The 21,634-nt window shown below is 38.6% G+C and overlaps 1 protein-coding gene across 6 annotated transcripts in view; it reads left to right on the plus strand.

Moving 5' to 3' along the window:
- Positions 1–17,259: 17,259 nt before the first annotated feature.
- Positions 17,260–21,634, plus strand: part of LOC114045604 (lymphocyte antigen 75-like) — a 183,742-nt gene continuing 179,367 nt past the window's right edge. For all 6 annotated transcript variants that reach the window (XR_003569404.1, XR_003569405.1, XM_027865682.1 and 3 more), the window contains exon 1: positions 17,260–17,421. Coding sequence is in view for 4 of the 6 variants with exons in the window: in XM_027865682.1 (XP_027721483.1) it covers positions 17,316–17,421 (106 nt within the window). In the remaining 2 variants the exon portion in view is untranslated. The remainder of the gene's footprint in view (positions 17,422–21,634) is intronic.

Raw genomic sequence — 21,634 nt, forward strand, 5'->3', positions numbered from 1 at the left:
TGCCAAGAAAACCCAATGGACAGTTGGTTCACAGGGTCACAAAGAGTCAAACACATCAACTGAACAAAATGGTCTAATGAAATTTTCCCATTCATGGAGGAAAAACAAAACAATGGGTCAAGGAGCTCCTACGCCTTCCTTCAAAGAATTATCCCCATGGCCTCAATTACATCCACTTGGAACTATTTCAATGCTATTCAATGCAATCAAATAAGTGAACCATTGATATTTTTCTCTTTCTTGGATTACAAAGTCAATGACATTCACAACCTTATCATGATCAAAGTGATGTCATAAGTAATAAACAAAGCATATTTACAGTCCCAAGAAGTTCACACAGTAAGTTCCACTGTTTACAATTAATGAAGAGTTTATTTTCAAGCTAACATTAACATCGTCAGTCATTGAACCTGGTTTAGAACTGTAATATGACAAGAATCATTTAGATTATCCATTAAGCCCATTTAAATTCTTTCTAAAGCAAAGGTTCTTAACCTGATGTTAAGGGATCCGTAGATAGATTTCAGAGAGTCTAGGAGGGGAGAAAAATTACATCTTTATTTTCATTTTTTTTTAAGCAATTGGGGTTAAGTGACTTGCCCAGGGTCACGCAACTACTAAGTGACAAGTGTTTGGTCTAGAGGCCAGACTTGAACTCAGGTCCTCCTGACTTCAGGGCTGGTGCTGTATCCACTGCGCCACCTAGCTGCCCCTACATCTTTATTTTCACTAACCTCTAATTGGAAACAGCATTTACTTCAGTTATTAATATAGACAACAAACTAATATTTTGAGAAGGGATCCCTAGGCTTCACCAAACTACCAAAGAGATCCACAACACACACAAAAGGTGAAGAACCATTCTTAATTTGTTCATAATTTGTCATGGTTTGTACATTAAGGCAATTTAAAAATTATGACTTTTTCTTGACTAGGCAATGGGGTTAAGTGACTTGCCCAGAGTCACACAGCTAGTAAGTGTTATGTGTCTGAGGCCGAATTTGAACTCAGGTCCTCCTGAATCCAGGGCCGGTGCTCTATCCACTGTGCCACCTAGCTGCCCCAAATTATGATTTTTTCTTCCTCCCCTCCCTTCCCCTCTCCCTCCCTTCCCTTCTTTCTTTTTCCTTCCTTTTTGGCTAGTATTGTAAGGTTTATACCTAGTAGGAGAAAATATCAAAATATATTGGAGCACTAGTAAGGAGAATGGGCATCAAGAATGAAGTTTTGCCACTGCTTACCATCAAAGGGAGATTAAACATGTTGTGATGTTCTTTATCACTCCTGGCTCTCCACTAGCTGCCCAGCCTTTTTAGACTTTATATACAGTATATACGATATCTTAGTCTTTGTTTAATAATTCCAACAGTGTTTAATTCAGAAGAGAGAGCATGTTCAAGCACGGTAATACTAAAGATAACACAAAAATAAAAATCTCTACAAATAGTAACAAAATCAGGATTCCTATTCTTCTGGGGTTCTCTCTTATGTTGAGTTTCAAGAAAGGAAGATTTAAGTGGCATTGATTATGAAAGAGAAGAGGTGTTTTTGTTCCTTCCTTGGGCTTTAACAAATGACTTAGTATTATGTGCATGGTTTCAATATATAGTGGTGATCCTATTGCCAATGCAATCGATTGATAAACATTTATTAAGCACCTACTATGTGCCAGGTCCTGTGCTGAATGCTGGGAATACAAAAAGAGGCAAAAGAGAGTCTTCACCTTCAGGGAGCTTGCTATCTAATGGGGAGACAACATATAAACAGATATATACAAAGCAAGCTGCATACAAGATAAACAGAAAATAATTAACAGGAGGAAGGCACTAGAACTAAGAAGGATTTATTAAGAGGAATAAACTTGTTCCCCAAGTTACTTAGGCTTGGGTTACCTTTGTATAGTTATGAGAACTCTTCCCTGTCCTTAGGGAGGGTGCGGTAAGGTGAAGTTGCCCTTGGGAAGAAAAATGGGACTTGTGCTCTCACTAGGATCTGCACATGCCCACAGCTACCTTGGGGTACAACGTGGGTATCTCTGGTCAGGATTCCACTTCTTCCTATTTGTATTATATATGTTTCTTTGTACTCTAGGGATTTGATACCAAGAAGGGAGTATCCAACAGTGCTCCCTGGTAGGACACAAGCATGTTAACAATCAGTAATAATAGCTAAATATTGGTATCAGTGCCATAATTATTTTTAAACATTGCACGAGTACCCAATTTCACATTTTTGTTTTATTCCAACTATTCTTAGTTTTATGAACTACTTTGTTTTCTTTTTTCTTTTAAATTTTTTAAAATTTTGAACACACAAACATACACACATTTCCACTGGCATTGTTAACTGGTTACTGTCTGCTAACCATGTGGTTGAGAGAGGACTTTTTCAATTGGCTCTATAGTTAGAACTTGTGGTATCTTTTAAAAGGCTGGGGTCGGATGAGAGACAATGCAGTAAGGGAATTAATTCTGGTTTGACTCTTGAAGGAGTCAAACTGATTCTGCCATAATATAGCTGAAGACAGAATGGCCAAAGAGAGTAGGCCAAGACTGACTCAGACCTTTTGAAAGACGTCACCAGTTCTGTCTAGAACAGAAAAAGAAGACTGGATATCACATGAATATCTCTTCATGCCATTTGGTTTTAAAATGTATATATTTTCAAATATATATATATATTTGTATAATGTATGTTTGCTCATTCTTTTTTCAGTTGTGTCTTACTCTTCATGGTTTTCTTGGCAAAGATACTACAATGGTTTACCATTTCCTTCTCCAACTCATTATATAGATGAGGAAACTGAGACATAATCCCATACAGGGTTAAGTGACTGACTCAGGGTCACACAGCTAGCAAGTGTCTAAGGCCAGATTTGAACTCACAAAGAGGAGACTTCCTGACTTCAGGCCCGGCACCCTATCCATGGTGCCACCTAGCAGACCTATTTAAATATATAAATATTATACATAGGTATATTTACATATAGACATTTTAAATATGTATTTATATATAAATATGTTACATATATTTTTTAATGTATATTTAAAACAGATATGTGTGTGTGCAAATTCAACACATTACTTTCAAAACTGTCATTGTCTGTGCTTCCTCCCAAACATCCTTCTGTTTTCTTCTGTGCATTTAAAAATGTTTCATTGGCCCTTTTAGGTGAAGTGTCAGTATTACTAAACTGGTCCAGCAATTAAAAAACAAACACAAACAAACAAACAAACAATGCTTATAACAAATAAGCATGGTCAAGAGAAACAAATTCACATGGTGGACATGTCCAAAAGAATATGGTTCTTTCTGTACCTTGAGTCCATAACTCTATGTCAGGAGTAGGGTACCATTTTTCATCATAGATCTTCTAGATGGTTGAACATAGCATTCATCAGAGTTCTTAAGTCTTTCAAAGTTGCTTTTCTTTACAATGTTGTTATCTTGGTTCTAGGCACTTTGCTCTATATCAGTTCATACCACCCAGGATTCTCTGAAATTCTCTCTTTTGTTATTTCTTATTATACAATAATATACCATTATATCATATATCACAATTTTTCAGTTATTCCCCATTGGGTAACCCCTTAAATTCTAGTTCTTTGATTTGCTTTTTAGGAAGAAAATCCTCTGGATCAGGATTTTCTTTTTACTTGCAACTCTTCCTCCCCAATATTATGTTCCCTTCTACCCCTATTTTCACTTGTATTTCTGATGAGTTTGCTGTATTTCTACACCAAATTCTGTGTGTGTATTTAACCTTCCTTTGTCCATTTGTCATTACATTATGGGGTCTGGTTATTGTGCAGTTTCTCTTCTGTCATATCATCATGCAGAAATCCTGAGGAACCTGCTTCCAGAAAGTTTTGATGATGTGGAATGAAATTGCCTTGGAAAGATCATGGAATATGAATTGTCTTCCTGAGTTCAAATCTGACCTCAGACCCTTACTAGCAGTGTGACCCTGGGCAAGTCACTTAACCCTGTTTACCTCAAATTCCTCATCTGTAAAAAGAGCTGGAGAAGGAAATGCAAACCACTCCAGTATCTTTGCCAAGAAAACCCCAAATGGGGTCATGAAGAGTTAGACACAACAGAAACAACTGAACAGCAACAACCTCTGTTCCATTAAAGGTCTTCTTTTTTTTTACTTTATAGGATTGTACTCAACTTTGCAGGGTAAGATACTTGTTAGCCTATATCTTTTGCCTTTTGGAATACTGAATTACAATATCACTTCTGAATTTTAGTAGAAGTTGTCAGAACTTCTGTCTGCCTGACTAAGATTCCTTAGTTTTTGAACTGCTTATTTCTGGATACTTGCAGTATTTTTACTTCAATTTACATAAATCATAGAAGCTATGGAGATAAGATGTTGGCTATGTCATTCCTAAGTCTTTTCTCTTTCAGGATTTCTTTCAGGAGGTGACCAATGGATTTTTTTTCTGAATCCACTTTACCTTTTGGTTCTAATATAATTGGGGAGTTTTCATTTATGTGTTCTTGAAATGTAGTGTCCAACTTTTTTTAATCATAATTTTTAGGGAGTCAATCCATTGATTCTTAAAATATCTCTCCTTTACTTGTTTCCCAAGCCTTTGCTCTATTCTTGGTGTCAGATATCTTATATTTTCTCCTATTTTCAGTCTTATAATGTTATAATATTTCTTGCTACATCGAGTCATTGATTTCTGTTTATTATTCTGGCTTTGAGGGAGTCTGTTACTTGGATAAGGTTTACTACTGTCTCTTCTAAGCTTTTTTTTTTCAACTCTTTCTCCCAGAGTTTTTATTTCATTTTTTTTATCTCTTGCTTCATTTTGTCTAGGTATTCATGGTCTTTGTTGAAAAATCTATTTTTTCCCTTTAAGTTTCTGTTTTCAGTTGTTATAAAGTTGTTCTCCTTTTGGGAGATCTCTAGACTTGTGATACTTTTTGAAAATGCCTGGTATCTTCCTTAGTTTACATATCTCTCTAGGTTTAGTATCTGAATTGGGATGTTGTGCTAGGACCAGGGTCCATCTCCTACTGTACCTTTGGGTGAGGTGGTTGGCCCTGCTTGGTCTCCTTGAGGGTCACCTGGATCCCCGCACTGACCTTTTCTTTCTAGTTAGCATGGCATAGTCCCTCTCCACACAAGATCTTGGAGATTCAGAGCTCTGGATCTTTATCCAGATTTATATTTCAGAACAGGGTGCTAGAAACCTTGAAGCCTTAAGGCGTCTCTCTGGTAGACGTCATTCATATGATGATTACTGTTTCTCTTTGAGTTTCCAACAGCATTCAATGAAAATTTGAAAACACCCTCGAGCTTTCTCAGTGCAGCCTCCTGACAGAGAGCTCTGTAAGCTGTGCACTCTGGCCCTTCTCTGTTTGTGCAGGAAGGTAGAGGTCTGTTTGCCTACATTGCTTTTGCTGAAGACCCCAACTCCTATTGTTTATGGGCTTCTGACTTTCTTTTTGTTCAGTTGGGGGGCATAGGAGAAGTAATTTACTGTAGTTTCTCATTGGATTTCTTGACCATTTTTCAATCTAGTGTAAATTTCAGATTTTTGCTGCAATAGGGGAACTGGGTAGCCTATCTTCATTCAGGGACCCAACTTGGTCAATGCAACTGTTTTGTTTTTGAGATATGCTCATATAATAATATTCTCCAAAGTGGCACTGATTATTAACTTGTTCAAATGAGTTTCTAGAAGGACCGAATTAAGTTAGGACCCAATTAAACTACTACAAGTTTTCCTTGATCCCATTTGAGTCAGAGTGAGGGAGCTAAGATAACCATAGATCCTTGGTTGGTGAGGAAATTGTTCAAGTGGGCAATCCTATATTCTGATGTATATATTTATAAAGTTTATGTAGTCTTTAATCGCGATTAATCTGAAACTTTAGAATCCGAAAGGCAATTTTCTAATTATTTTTTCATAGGACACATGAATTTCCATTAAAATATAAGGTCATGTCTTTTTTTATTTCAAGGCTGACAATTCATGATATTTTTCTAGTGCACATAAAAGAGCTAGCAGAAAACTTTAAGCTGGTATGAGTCGGAATAAATCTATTTTCTAACTTTCCAAGGTTTCTTGTACTTTTTGCCGAAATTAAATTAATTCCTGACACAGCAGGTACACATATTCATATCCCAATAAGATGGCTCAGGATTACAGCATCTATGAGAGTAGGAATGAAAGTCATTAGAAATCTCTCTACCTCTGGTAGTGCTCTCATGGTGGTCAGGAAATGGGGGTGGAGGTGCTTTACTTCATTAAAAAGCTAACTCAGACTTAAAGAAATAACTCGTGATACAAATACCAGTTCCAGCAACAGCAAAGAACAGTAAAATGAGTCAGCCAGACAAGATATTTTATATGAGTAATATATATGTGCAATTGTTAGTAAGATTATTATTAACTCAATTGGGCCAGCATGAAACCGATAACTTGAAAATAATAATGATCAAAATAAAACACATATTACCAGAGTTCTCTTCTGAAATAAGACAAAACAATAAAAAGAACTTGGCTCTTCTGAGATGTCAGCCTGAGTTAAAGATACTCACGTGAGTAAAGTCAGTATAAGGACTGAATGAACTGAACCCCTCTATCTCCACACCACTAATAACAGAGACACCCTGGGTTAACAGAAGAAATAGAGCCTTGGTTAAGAAAAAAAAACCCTAGAAATTCTAGCTGGTTGCAAATATTCAGATTCTTTAATTCCCATTTTAACCCTCCATAGTGATAGTAATTGAGAGAAACTTCACTGTAGAATTTAGTATATAACATAATAATATAAACTCAATTGTATCGCTTTTATAATTTGAAAATTTGTCTTTTTAAATGTGTTATTTTGGGGGGTTGTCATGACAAATATATCTTGTCAATGTCACCATTCCCAGGTACAAGAGAAAAAAGGTATTTTTTGTTATTTTCATTCCAAGCCCAATGTCTTGGTTTTCATATCAAAAAGAGCAAAGTTGGGGAGGGGAGGATTAAACAAAATAATTTTACTAAAATTGTGCTCCAATTCCAATCAAATAATTTAAGGGCTTTTTATTTAAAAATTATTCTTGATTTTTAAACTAACTCCAATTTTATTAGGGGATGAATAGGCTTGTCATATTTAAACATTTGTTTGTTGCCGTTCAGTTGTGATTGATTCTTTGTGACCCCATCTGGGGTTTTCTTGGCAAAGATATTGGAGTGGTCTGCCATTTCCTTCTCCAGATCATTTTACAGATGAGGAAAATGAAGCAAACAGGGTTAAATGACTTCCCAAGGTCACACAGCTGCTAAGTGTCTGAGACCTGATTTTAATTCAGAAAGATGAGTCTTTCTGACTCCAGGCCTGGCACTGTATCCACTGTGCCAACTAGCTGCCCTATTTAAACATATGTACACATAAAAAGACAAGAAAACAAATATTTTTGCCAGTATTCATTCATTGATGCAATGCAAATAGAACTTAATGCAATAGTTGGTCAAATTTTTGAGGATCAATTCCTGATCTTTCAACTTTCTCTTCTAAGGAGAAAAGCGAGCCTTTATCTCCAAGATTCTTTGAGCATTCCAGTTTATTGATTTTGGGAAACCACTTGCTATTTCTTCCTCTCAGGCTTTGAAATAACCAAAAAAGAGAAAAGGGGGTCATTGCTGAAGTCCTCTTTGGAGAAATAGAAGTGTTTAATATCCTCATTTCATTTCCTGGGTGCCTGTCAATGTACATACCAATGTGATTTGCTATTAATAAACACTTAGCTATCCTATCTCTGCTAGATCTATGAGATCAACAGATAAACACCTAACTTCCTCAGACACTTACTTAACTGCATGACCCTAAGCAAGTCACTTAACCCTTTTTGACTCAGTTTTCTCATTTGTAAAATCAGCTGGAGAAAGAAATGGTAAACCACTTCAGTATCTTTGCCAAGAAAATCCCAAATGGGATCACAAAGTGTCAAACAACTAAACAAACTTCCTATTTCCACTCATTCAAGTGCTGTTAGCTGAATGGCTAATTTTGCACATTTTGCACAAAACTAGACTGAAATCCAATGAAGTTCTGCATTATTAAAGCCAAGGGTCCCTCCTTTATTCTTTAGGCTAGTCCAAAGCAACAGTTGGGTGGGGTGGAGACTAGTCTTTTCATCAAGAATGCTTAGAAGTACTTTATTTCATGAAAGGTCTATTTCCCCCATAGGATTATTCTCAGTTTGACCGGGTAAGTTATTCTTGGCTAAAGGCCTGTATTCTTTGTCTGCTGGAATATTGTATTTCAAGCTTTCTACTCTATTCAGTGGTAGTTGCTAAATCCTGTGTGATCCTAACTTCTTCCTCAGAACTTGAATTCTTTCTGGTTATTTATAGTATTTTTTCCTTTGATCTGGAGGCTCTGGATTTTTTACTAATAATGTTTCTGGGAGTTTTCATTTGGGAGTTTCATTCCAGAGGTAACAGGCAGTCTGTTTCTATTTTGCCTTTTGTTTTTAAGAGATCTACACAGTTTTCTTTAAAGACTTGTTGAAATATGATATCTTAGCTCTTTTTTTGTAATGATGTTCAGGTAATCCAATGATTCATAATTTTTTTCTTTTCAATCTGTTTTCCAACTCAGTTGTTTTTGCTGTGTGACCACATACATTTTCTATTTTTTTAGTCATTCGAATTTGTTTTACTATTTCTTGTCTCATGTAGTCATTCGCTTCTATTTGGTCCATTCTAATTTTGGGGTAATTTGTTTATTGGGCAAGGTTTGCCTAAGCTGTTTATTCTCTTTCCATTCTTTCTTCTATAGCTCTATTTCTTTGTTCATTTTTTTCCTCTAGCACTCTCATATTATTTATTAAAAAAAACACCTTTTTCTAAACTCTTGCTTCATCTCTTCCAAAAATTCTGTTGAATTCGTGCCCAACTGTGTTTCTCTTTGAGGCTTTGCTTGCAGATAATTTGGAGTCGATCTCTTCTTCAGCATTCTGTTACACCATCAACATCACCATAATAGTTCTTTATGGTGATATCCTCTTTTGTTTGTTTATTCTTCCAACTTACTTCCTGACTTCACATTTTATGTTAGGGTCAGGCCCTGTGCACCCTGGAGGAAAGGTTTGGGCTAGTGCTGTTGCTGATTTCTTGGAGGTATTGAATATTGTTATTCCAGGATCTCAGGGACAGCTCAGGTTTGAGGCTTTCAAGCTTTCAGTACCCAAAGTGTCTGTTCCAGAGCAAAATCTGATTGCTGCTCCCCTCGTCTGAACTCCGCAAGGTCCTAACCTGGGTTTGGGCCTGAGCAACAGTAGAGCTTCTGGACTCAGTCCCTTTCAGCCAACCAATAGTTTCCTCTTTAGTCTAGGATTCCAGCTCTAGTCATTTATCTTTAGGTTTCATATTGGGCTGGATGCTGCAAGTGAAGACTCTCTCTGCTCCCAGGGTCTCTGAGTTGTATTGCTGCCACTTGCTTCTATATGTGCTCTTCTCTCAGTGCACTATTTAGGACCTGTGACCATTCTTTACCCTGGAACACCAACTCTGGGCATAAGTCCCTTTCTTCATCTGCCCTGACTCTATGCTTCAGAACTGAGTTTTCGGTAGCAGAGTTGCCAGATGGCACCCATTTTCACTGCAGTACCCTGAGAACTCTTTGCCCATGGGCAAGATCTCTCCCTTGGTATTGGTATGCTTTGCATAGCACCTCTTGTCCAGACCCCTTTCCAATGTCCACAGACCTCTCTGTCTTTGTGTGTGTGAATCTATGTGTTTATTGTTTGTCTGCCTAATGTCTAGACTATTTCAATAATCTAGGTGAGAAATGATGAGTGCTTGAACTAAAGTAATAAGGAGAGAGATTGGGTCAAATTTGAGAGATGTTATGAAGGTAAAAATGGCAAGATTTGGCATCAGATTAAGTATGTGCAGTATGCTTTAGATTCAATATACAGGTTAACATTTGCACAGAGACTTTTGTTCAATATTTTATTTATCAGAGTATTTTATGTCTAGTAGGTGGGCCAGCAGCAGGTAATAACTAATATGTATGTACATATATACATTTTCTGACAACCAATATCAATGTATTTACATTCACAAAGGAAAGGTGGTCCTTACAGTTATAAAAATCCTAACTAGCAAATATATTCATGTGGAAAGAAGCATATCAACCACGAATCAGAGATTATGAAATGAAATAAGATAGTCAGAATTAAGCCAGCCCTACAAGAACACCTGAACTTCGCTGTGAAAGGATCTAGGGATCAAAAGAAGTAGACGTGAAAAGAAAGAACATTATAGGCATAAGGAGCAGCTTTGTAAAGACACAGAGGTGGGAAATGGAATGTCGGGTACAGAGATATTTTTGTTGGGATTCAATCAGTTTGGCTAAAAAAAAACAGAGTGGAGGAAAAAGAGAAAGAGAAAATAAACCTTTAAATAAGCTTTTAAATTTACATTCAAATAAAGATTTTAAAATATTTTTAAAGATGTAAATAAATCTTTAAATCTTCAAATATTTAAAAATAAATATTAAAGGTATATTATATCCTGGTTATAAAGGGCTTTAAATGCCAAACAGAGGAGCTTATATTTTTATCTTAGAGGCAATAAGGAAGTACTAGGACTTCTTGAACAGGAGAGTGATGTGGTCAGATCTATGCTTTAAGAAAATCAATTTAGTAGCTGTGTGGAGGGTGGAATGAAAAGAAGAGAGACTAGAAGCAGGAAGAACAATTAGGAGGATATTTCAATGATCTACATGAGAAGTGATGGGAGCCTGACCTAGTGTGGTGGTCACATGAATGGAGAGGAAACAGATGTAAGAGATATTATAGAGATAGAATTAATAAGACTTGGCAACTAATTAGATATAGGGAATGAGAGAATGAAGAGTCAGTGAAGACTCAAAGGTTGTGAACCTGGTATCCTAGAGGAATGGAAAGAAAAGACAGTGTAGTGAGAGACAACACTATAAGGGAAAAGGACTTGCACCTTCTCCTCTCTGGAGCCTGTTGTACACATCAAGGTTCTCTGCTTGCCTCACTGTCTGTTCTTTTCTATTTTAGATGAAGAGAATGCAACATCGTAGAGTCCAGCTGAACACTGACACCCTGAAGAATAAGGAATAATTTTCAGGAGTGACGTTTAGAAACCAGCCCAGCAGTAGCTAGGATAAGAGCTTATCTAGCAATAATGCCAACTTTGGATGTCAGCTTGATGGCACCAATGCTACGTAGAGACTGAACTAAGTTTGAGCTCACTCTTCCCAGAAACTGAGATGGGATAGGGAAGAGTTGGTGTTGGGCGGGGGGGGGGGGGGGGGGGGGTGGGAAAACCCAGCACAGGCATAAGGAAGCCTTGGGGTGAAGCCAAGAAGTGCCGGAAGGTGTATGGGATGGAGAGCCGGGACATGTGGTGCACGGCCTGTCGCTGGAAGAAGGCCTGTCAGCGGTTCCTTGATTGAAGCCCAGCTTGTTCCAGCCCTCCCCCCAGCCCCATTTCTGGCACAGTTTGCACTGCAGGTGCCTTGAAATCCCCGCCCTGTCTGGGAGGCTGTTCCCTTCTCTCGTGACTTGGGGGCAGCTCTTCTCTCCAACCCCTGTGGGGTCTCCAGAAGGCCCCTCCTCCAGCTGAGGATAGGTGGCACAGCCTCTGAACTCGGCCCCCCTGCTTTTTTTAAAAAAAGGAAATAAGCTATTGTTCTTGTACTTTTATTCTTGATTAAATCTTTGAATTAAATATCCCTTGAATTAATAATTAGTGAAATTTTGACATTTATAAAATGGGGGCAGGCATGCCCAGTTCTTTGGGAAAGGAAAGACCATGACTGGCAGTGGAAAGCAGGGCAGCAATAACACTTTAGTTACCACAGAGGGCAAGGAGGAAAACAACACAGAAAGTACAGAGATAAGCAGCAAAAGGGGTACAGAGGCAGACAGTATGGGGACAGGGGATGGGATGGTAAAGGAAGAAAGTCAGCATGAGAAAGAAGATGAGGAGGTGAGGAGACACAGAGAATATCTCTCATGTAACCATGGATAGGGCAGCTAGTTACTGCAGTGGATAGAGTGCCAGGCCTGGAGTCAGGACGACTTGAGTTCAAATCCACCCTTAGACATTTACTAGCTGTGTGACCCTGGGCAGGTCATTTAACCTTGTTTGCCTCGGGTTTCTTCATCTCTAAAATGAGCTGGAGAAGGAAATGGCAAACCACTCCAGTATCTCTGCCAAGAAAACTCTAAATGGAGGTCACAAAGACTCAGACAATGGTGAACAACTATATTCTTGTAGCTATTAACTACTGATTCCCAGAACATTCTCCATTCTTTTTCCGTTAGTTCAGTGCCTCGATCCCTGTCTTCCTTTTTCAGTCCAACTCCTTCCTTCCTTCTAGTATCCACTCCAGTATCTTTGCCAAGAACATCTGGAATATTATTATTCCACTACATTCGTATACCTTAATTTGTTCTGGATCTTCATTTACTCACTATGATGTCATTATTGTCACAGTGATCACATGGGGGTCAGCAAGTTGGGACCAGCAAAGGTCTTCATTACTAACTTGTGGAGGGCATGTCAGGAAGGAGTGTCTGGCAGGATGTTTGGAAGCAAAGAGATTCATGCAGTACTTCACCCAGCCAAGTCTATAGCCTAGTCTTATAGTGACCAGGCCTTCTCTTGGATGGAATAAAGAATGAGACTAGTGTAGATTAGGAAATTTGGTACTAACTGATTATCTGATCAGGCAACTACTAAGCATTTTGATAATCAATAGAAGTGTCAAAATTATCTCTATTTGCAGAGGACGTGAGGGTTTACTTAGAAAACCCAAGAGAATTAGCAAAGAAACTAATTGAAATAAATAGCCTTAGAAACATCAAAGGGTACCAAGGAAATCCATAATAATTAGCATTCCTATATGACAATAACAGAGAAAATTATTAAAAATGAAATTTTATGTGAACAAAACTACAAAATGCACAAGCATCTGGGTGTCAACCTAACAAAACACACTCAAGAATTATATAAATACAATTTGGTAATATACTTTCAAAGTAGGACTTTAAAAATTGGAAGACTATTCGTTATTCCTGATAGGGCAACAACAATATAATAAAAATGATACTATATGAATTAATTTACAGATTTAGTTCTATAACATTGCTTCCAAGATACTACTTTATAGAACAAGACAAATAAGAAAATTAATCTGGAAGAACAAAAGATCTAGAATCTAAAGGTAAATAAAGAAAAAAGCAGGAATTGATGGGCAAAAACTTATAGACTTCAAAGTATATAATAAAACAATAATAATCAAAATTAATTGGAAGTTTTTAAAATAGCTTAGTGGACAAGACTATGCAAGCAAGAATCAAAATTAATCAAAATCAGTAACCCAATTTTTTATAAATGAATTATGAATTAATTTGGGAAGGACTATCTATTTGATAAGAACTGCTGAGAAAACTAGAAAGCAATTTTGCAGAAAACAGGACTAGATCAGTAATGTAGGCTCTATTTCACCATAAGTTCTAAATGGAAACAATCTACATATAAAATTCTAGATCATTTTTTGAAATTAGAGAAGAATGGAAAAATATCTTTTACAGTTATGGCTAAAGGGAGAATTATTTTTTTAAATAGTTTTATTTTTTCCAATGACATGTAAAGACAATTTTCAACATTCATTTTTGTAAGATTTTAAATTCCAAATTTTTTTCCCTTTCTCTCTCTCCTCCCCCCTTCCCAAGATGGCAAGCAATCTGATATAGGTTATACATGTGCAATAATGTAAAATATTACATTACAAAAATATTCTTAACAAAGCAAGGGACAAACAATATAGTAAAAGAAATTGCAGGCAATTTGAACTACATAAAAAATTTAAAAGCTTTCACAGAAACAAGTAAATGGAGGTATGATAAGAAAGGAAACCAATAACTAAGGAAAAAAAATTGTAATGAATGCTGCTGATATAATACCACTCCTAGATCTGTATCCCAAAGAGATAAAAAGGTGGGGAGAGGGAATACCTATTTGTACAAAAATATTTATAGCCGCTCTTTTTGTGTGGCAAAAATTGGAAACTGAGGGGATGCCCATCAATTGAGGACTGGCTGAACAAGATGTGGTATATGGTTGTTGTGGAATATTATTGTATTATGAGAAATGACAAGCAGGTTGATTTCAGAAAAACCTGGACTTATTTGTACTGATGCAAAGTGAAGGGAGCAGAACCAGAAGAACATTATACACAGTAACAGCAGTATTGTACTATGATCAATAGTGAATGACATAGCTCTTATAAGCAATACAATGATCTAAGACAGTTTCAAAGAACCCATGATGAAAAATGCTGTCCATATCCAGAGGAAGAACTGATGGAGTCTGAAGGCAGATCGAAGCATACTATTTTTTCAGGTTCTTTTTTGTGTTTTTTTTTTCTTTTTGTCTGTGTCTTCTTTCATAACATGACCAGTATGGAAATATGCTTTGCATGATTGTACATGTATAACCTATATTAAATTGCTTACTGTCTGGCAGGAGGTGTAAAAGAGGGAGGGAGAAAATTTGGGCCTCAAAAAATTTTTTAAATTAAGTTATATTTTTTAAACTGTACAGTGGAGAACAGAAGCAAAGTCGGAAGGAAGTACAGACGAGCATGACAGTTTGAAACTAAGTGGAATGCATTACATACTTTAAAAATAAATCCAAGTGTTATGAAAAGTAGATTTATGGTTTCCTATATAACCCTCTTTTTGTGTTCTGCTATATATATGTAGATAGGTACTTTTTTGGTGTTTTAAGTTCAGAAAAAAATTTAATGAAAAAAGAATGTAAAAATTTATCTTTATATATAATTGTGAAAAGTAAAATATTATTTTATAAAATACCAAAAAAATTGCTGCTGATAAAATTCTGACATCCAAGATATAATGGAATGGCACTAATCAGAACCAAGACTGGAAAAACAGCCAAGTTAGACCAAATGTAAAAAGGAGATTTTTGCTAAAGGTTATGCAATCATGAAAACATCAAGGGGGTAATTTTCAAGGTATCTGAGGAAGGGGAAGGCACTAAAGGCATGGGGGGAGGGAAGAATCTCAGATCTTCTTGAATCTGAAAAAAGATTCTTGAGAGAACATGAACATTAAAAATTTGGGGCCATATATGCTTATTCTTCCATTTACACAAAGTCTTTATTACAGCCATCCATATATGAATTGAGGGCCTATTTTATGAAGGAAATAGAAAGGAATAAGAAGAGAAATGAGAGTCAACAATTGACTCCATCTTTACTTTCACAATTAACTGAAAGATATAAAGGATATAATATTCCATTGTACTTATTGTTTGTTGATCACACACACACACACACACACACACACACACACAACCATGCCACAATAAATTCCTATACAGATGCCTCTGTGCTGTAAGTTTAAGGCCACTTTTCTCATGGACACTCTGTATTTGTGGATAAATGTGCCCAGACTTAATGGGGGGAATATTTTTCAGCATCATCTTAGCAAATGCCTTTAAGAGGTAATTGTATCTGTCGCTGATTTTTAATGGTTAGTGCACCAGTAGGGGCTCAGGAACTATATTAGGAGTGCAGCTCCAAAGGGTTACCCCTGAAACTCAAGGTAGAATGTTTTGTTAAATTAAATTAATTTCTCTTTCCATTTCAGAGCTACTGTTGGAATAGGGATTCCCAGATCTTCCTATTAAGAAATTTCTCCCCAAATCTCTCATCTCTGTTTGCTATCTCCTATGTCCTTATATTCTAAAGTGCATTATAAGAATACATTTCTTATCCTATTACATTGTAAATTCCCTGAAGACTGGGACTGTGTGTGTATGTGTTTTCATCCAATTCAACATATTCTTGTTAAGTATCTATTTTAGAAGCTGAGGATATAAAGACAAAAATTAAACCATTCTTGTTTAGAGGAGTGTATTTCTGCTAGGGGATATAACATTTGCATAGATCAGTATGTACATGAAAATCAAGAAAAAGCCTCCCCTTCATTTTTGTGTGTGTATAATATGTGTGTAATATATGTGTCTATTTGTCTATATATATATGTATATATATCATAACACACACATCTATGTCTATCAATATCTATATATTGGGGTTCTTTGCGCATGGGTCTGTAATAAATAACTTGTTAAATTTAACTGAATTGAAGAGACAGAAAATGCCTTGTCTCCCTTACTAGACCATCAACTCCCAGGGGACAGGGAGGTTTTGTTTGCGTCTTTCTACCTTCCACACCACCAAAATACAACCTTGAACTGTCATCAGGCGCTAAAGTTTTATGGAATGAAATTCTCATACAACTTTGCTTGTGTCTTTTGTTCATGACCGTCCCCACTTATAGTGATGGTTCTGCCCTTAGAGGCAGAGTATCAGAAATCAGTTCTATGCTTCTTCTCTGGCTGGACATTCTCGGAGAAGAAAATGTTCCTTGCAATCATGAAGAATGGACACAATGATTTTATGCCTTAAGGTCTCCCTAGCGCCATTAAATAAACTCTACTCTAAATTCCTTTACCACTAACTCCACGACGCCGCATTCCACACTATCACCTAACTTCTTTAGGCCACAGTCAGCTTCTCAGAAGCGATTTAAAGTAATAGGAGCGTGGTTCCAGAGCGTGGGTCGATCAGGTTCACTTGCTTTGCTTGGCCGCGGCAGCGTGATAGTGGGTGAGTCATTCTTGCCTTGGCATTCCCCTCCGATTAGGAGTTGGGTTACTTTCCCACCTAACTATCGTGGAAAGGATAGACTGAAGTTTGAGGGGCGGCGGTTCAAGGGGCACCTACGAGAGGCGAGTCAAGCTGCTGGAGAGACCCCATCCCACCCCACGTCCATGTATCATTACTTTGTATTTACTTATTGCAAACCTACTGTTTCCAAACCAGCAAACATAAAAGGCTGGGCATGCTTATGTGTGTGCTCGTGCTTTGAAAGAGTAAGAAAAAAGAAAAGCCCAGGAAAATTAAAAGACAACCTGCTGAAACCTGCGCTTTGGCCAGCATCGCTCATCACTCCAGGTGAGGGCTTTCTCCGCCTCCCTTCAAGCCCTGATGGGCCTCCTTGACTCGTAACAAACTTTCACTATCCCCGGTATCTCTCCCCTTCTCAACTCCCGGTAGAGGAGGAGACTGATTGGCCAAAGGTTGCAGGGCTGGGGTGGAGCCAAAGCACAGAGGGAAATGCTAAAAGAACTGGGGGGAGGGGGTATACTAGAGGTGTGGGTGTGGGTGTTGTAGCTTCCCTGAGTGTCTTGCTGGGCGAGTTGCTCCAGCAAGTGAGGATGGGAACGCGCCTGGTGACCCCAACTAGGGGCCACCCTCACGTCTGTTTGCTATTTCTCCTGGTCGTCTGGTTCTTAGTGGAATGGGTGTCCCCTGACTTCACAGGTAACCCTGAACATCTGTCTCGGACCTTCACCGCGCCAGAACTGGGGAATGTTGCTGCTACTAGATGCTGCTTCTGCTAGGGGTGGATGGGGATGCTAGGGAGCTGCAGTGTTTCTCAGCTTGTTCGATAGCTCTGTGGCTTTGGGCTGGATGGGGTAGGGTGTATAGCTTTTTTTTTTTTTTTTTGAGAACCTTGTCCCCCAGGGGAGTTTGAGGAAGGAGGAAGCCTGTATGTTGATTAAAAACGTTTGCTCTTGTGGGTAAAGAAGTAGGGCACAGGTGGGTGCGGGAGAGGAACCCAGGTGCGGTTTCAGGGTGGGGCGGGCACAGAAGTGAAGGAAGGAGGCAGAAGCCCTTGGTTTCTCTTGCTTATTGTTATATCATCTCTAGTATATATTTTTCCCTTACTTGGTTGAATCTTACTACTTATTCTGCCCTGCCTGCTCCCTATTTAGCCAGGTCTTCTTCGCTTATGCAAAGTATTCTGGGGTTGTTTCTCTTGGTTGGCTTGCCTATAAAGTGACAAGTGAAACCTTCCCACAACTCTAAACACTTCAATTTGCCGGACCTGTCTGCCCCCTAAAGTGCTTGCCAAGGAGCTCGATGGCGTCTCTTTGGTAATATGACCCTCAGAAGTCCAGAGACACCACTTTAAGGAAAACTTGAAATTTTGGCAACATGGCTGATAATTTTGGCATCTTAATCTATATGACGGGTACTTACACATCTTTGGTAGGGAAAGGGTTAGGAGTTTGATTTAAAGGAACAGTATTGACTGTGAACTGCTGCATTTCATGACGGTTTGAAGGGAGTGACTCATAAGATCACTTCCCATCCCTGCCTTACCAATTATAAATGACTATATTTCTGCTTTTACTTTCTTTTTCTGAACTGGCAGAAGGTATGTTAAAGATTGGATGTGGCTGTTCTCCACCCATCAGCCGTCCACTTCTGCTATTTCCATAAGGAGTTTATGGTAAAAGGGAAGTTATAATAAAATGAATTATTGATAAGATTATAGTTACAGTTTCTTATGACAAAACTAGAGTTTTACTGAGGTTTGGCCTTCACTATACAACCATTTCAGCAACCAGTGAGAAAAGTCTGGCCAGAGTGTAGTGTGTGTGTAAAAGGCAAGGTGGGCTGCTTCAAGGACTGCCTTGAGTGCCAGTCAAGGAGGGAGCGATAGGTAGCCACCGAAGAGTTTTAAATTGAGGAGTGACATGACTAAGTTTATGCATAAGGGAGACTGGTCACTGGTTATGAAAGGTTAAAGAAACACCAGCCTTTCAAGTAGGGGAAATGGTAGTATGATTGAGAAAATCGTGGTGCCATAAGGAGAAGCAGATTTGGAAGACAAAAGAAACTCTCTTTTGAACATGCTGGGTTTGAATACGTTAGGCAATAATATAGGTCTGGAAGCTAAAGAGATAGACAAGAGAACCACTTGCACAGACACGATAGCTGAAGCTATAACATTGGGAGAGGAGAGACAGGGAGAGACAGGCAGGCAGAGACAGGGAGAGACAGGCAGACAGAGACAGGGAGAGGCAGACAGACAGACAGAGGCAGACAGACAGACAGAGGCAAACAGACAGAGGCTAACAGACAGAGGCAGACAGACAGAGAGAGACGGATAGAGAGAGACAGACAGACAGAGAGGAGAGAGGGAAAAAGAGTCTAAGACACCACCTTGGGGAACATCCATGCAAGGAGTTATGAAGCGGAAGGTAAGGATCCCGAAAAGGAAACTGAGCAGAACTCATTCCATGTCACTCCTGCTAACCTAAGGCATCCCCCAAGGTCCTAGGCCCTCCTGTCTTCTCCTTCCATCCTAAGTCACTAGGTGATCTCATTAGCTCCCATTGTTTCAATTACATCTTTGGACAGATGACTCGTATCTGCTTTTCCAATCTTAAACTCTCTTCCGGCCTCCAGTCTTGCATCTCCAGCTGCCATTTAGACATATCAGGCTGGATGTCCTATCATCTTAAACTCAGTGTGTCCAAAAACTGAATTCATTATCTTTGCCCCATAAACTCTTTCACTTTCCTAACTTTTATATTACTGTTGAGTTCCCCCTCCACCATTCTCCCATCACCGAAGCTTACAACCTGGGTATCAAACTTGACTCCTCACTCTCACCTTCCTTATCCAATCAGTGGTCAAGTTCCTGTTGTTTCATCCCTTCCCTCTTCTGACACTTCCCTGGTGCAGTCCCTCTTCACCTTTTGCCTATACCATTGCTTTAGCCTGCTAATTGGTTTCTGTGCCTCAAGTCTCTCTCCTCTCCATTCCGTCCTCTACTCAACTATCAGATTGATCTTCCTAAAGCACAGCTCTGATCATATCGCTTCCTCTCCCCATCCCATTCCGTTAAACTTTAACAGCTTCCTATAATCTCCAGAATCAAATATAAAATCCTCTCTTTAGCTTTCAAAGTCCTCTATAACCTGGCACCTTCCCACCATTCTAATCTTATTCTGCCTCATTCCCCTCTGTGTACTCTGCTTTCCAATAGCCCTGGCTTCCCTGCTTCTCCCCACTCAAGATACCCCATTTCTTGACTGAGGGATTTCACAGCTCCCTCCCATGTGTGGAATGCGCCCCCTCCTCATCTCTGCTTCCTAATCTTCCTGGCCTTCCCTCAAGTCTCAGCTAAAGTCCTACTTTCTGGAAGAATCCTTCCTTAGTCTTCCTTAATCCTAGTGTCTTCCCTCAGAGTTTAACCCTAATTCACCCTGTAATAACTTATTTGTACATAGTTCAGGAGTAAGGAACCTGTGACGTCAAGGCCACGTGGGGCCCTCTAGGTCCTCAAATGAGACCCTTCACTGAAAGGTCTACACTTAAGGACCTAGAGGGCCACATGTAGCTTTGAGGCTACAGGTTCCCCACCCTTGGATCTAGTCTTTAGGGCGGTACCTGGAAAGACCAAGAGGTTAATTGACTTGCCGAGGGTCAGACCAACAAAGTGTCTAGTGGTACTTGAACCCAAGTCATCTGATCTTCCTAACACAGAGTCTAGCTATTGATTCACTACACCAAGGCCTTGCACATAGTAGGTGTTCACTAAACATTTGTCCTATCAATTGTGCCCCTTTCTCATACCTCCTAAGAGTTTCTGGTCTACACTGTACTGTGTTCCGTCTACCAGGTTTGGAGGAATGATGAAAGAGCTGTCAGGTTAACATTCTCATAACTTACTCGACAATTTTCCAGCTTCTTGGTGCAATTGGTGACTTGTAATCTGATGTGTAAGCATGTCATTTTGCTTAACTAACTGATCTCAAATTTCCAGATTCTAAAGAAGAATCTGTAAGTCCTTGAACAAATGTAACTCCTTGATTTATCTTTTTTTTTCCCCACTCCTTTTAGAAAGTAATTTGTAGAAAGTAATTAGTAATTTGAAGTGGGCTGGTGATTTAACATCTCTATCTGTTAACCTACTCTGCCATTTCCCAGATTCCTACTAACAGACTTACAGACTTTACTTACTTCAGGTTTGGAAAGAATTCCTTCTATATCTCTGCCTCATAGGACCCCTAGTTTTCTTCAAAGCACAGCTCAGGTACCACCTCCTAGGCGACCTAGAGTAAAAGCATTTTATTAAGTGCATACTATGTGCCAAGCACTATACTAATCTCCTTGTAAAGATTATCTCATTTGATTCTCTACAACCTGGAAACTTCGGTGTTGTTATTATGCCCAGTTGAGGAAACAGATGCATATAAGAGGTTAAATGATTTGCCTAGGGCCACACAGCTTGGAGGTATCTGAGGCCAGATTGAACTTGGGTCTTTTAGACTTCAGACCTAGTGTTTTATCTACTGTACCTCTGGATGCTTCAGTATAGCTGCATCCTCTAAGAAACTTTCATGTCATGAAATTACTTTGCACATATTACTTACCTCCATGAATGTTGAATCATGTCCACCCAGGAGAATGTAGGCTCCTTTGGGCAGGAACTATTGCATTGCTGTCCCTTGCGTATAGGAAGCTTTTATTGAGTGTTACCTACAAAATGCTTTAAGATGAAAGTTCTAAGGCTTGAGGCTGCCAGTGGGTAAGTTTAACTCAATAAAATGTTTTGTCTTTTTAAAGACTGTTATATTTTCCAAAGTAAATATTGTATATGTGCCATTAAAAAAAATGCTGAACTTCCTCAGCCTTTCCTCCCTCCCCTATTGTGGGTTTCTTTTGCCACATACTT

This window comes from Vombatus ursinus, unplaced genomic scaffold (genome assembly GCF_900497805.2).
Source record: "Vombatus ursinus unplaced genomic scaffold, bare-nosed wombat genome assembly UNPS02014779.1, whole genome shotgun sequence".
Taxonomy (NCBI): Eukaryota; Metazoa; Chordata; class Mammalia; order Diprotodontia; family Vombatidae; genus Vombatus; species Vombatus ursinus.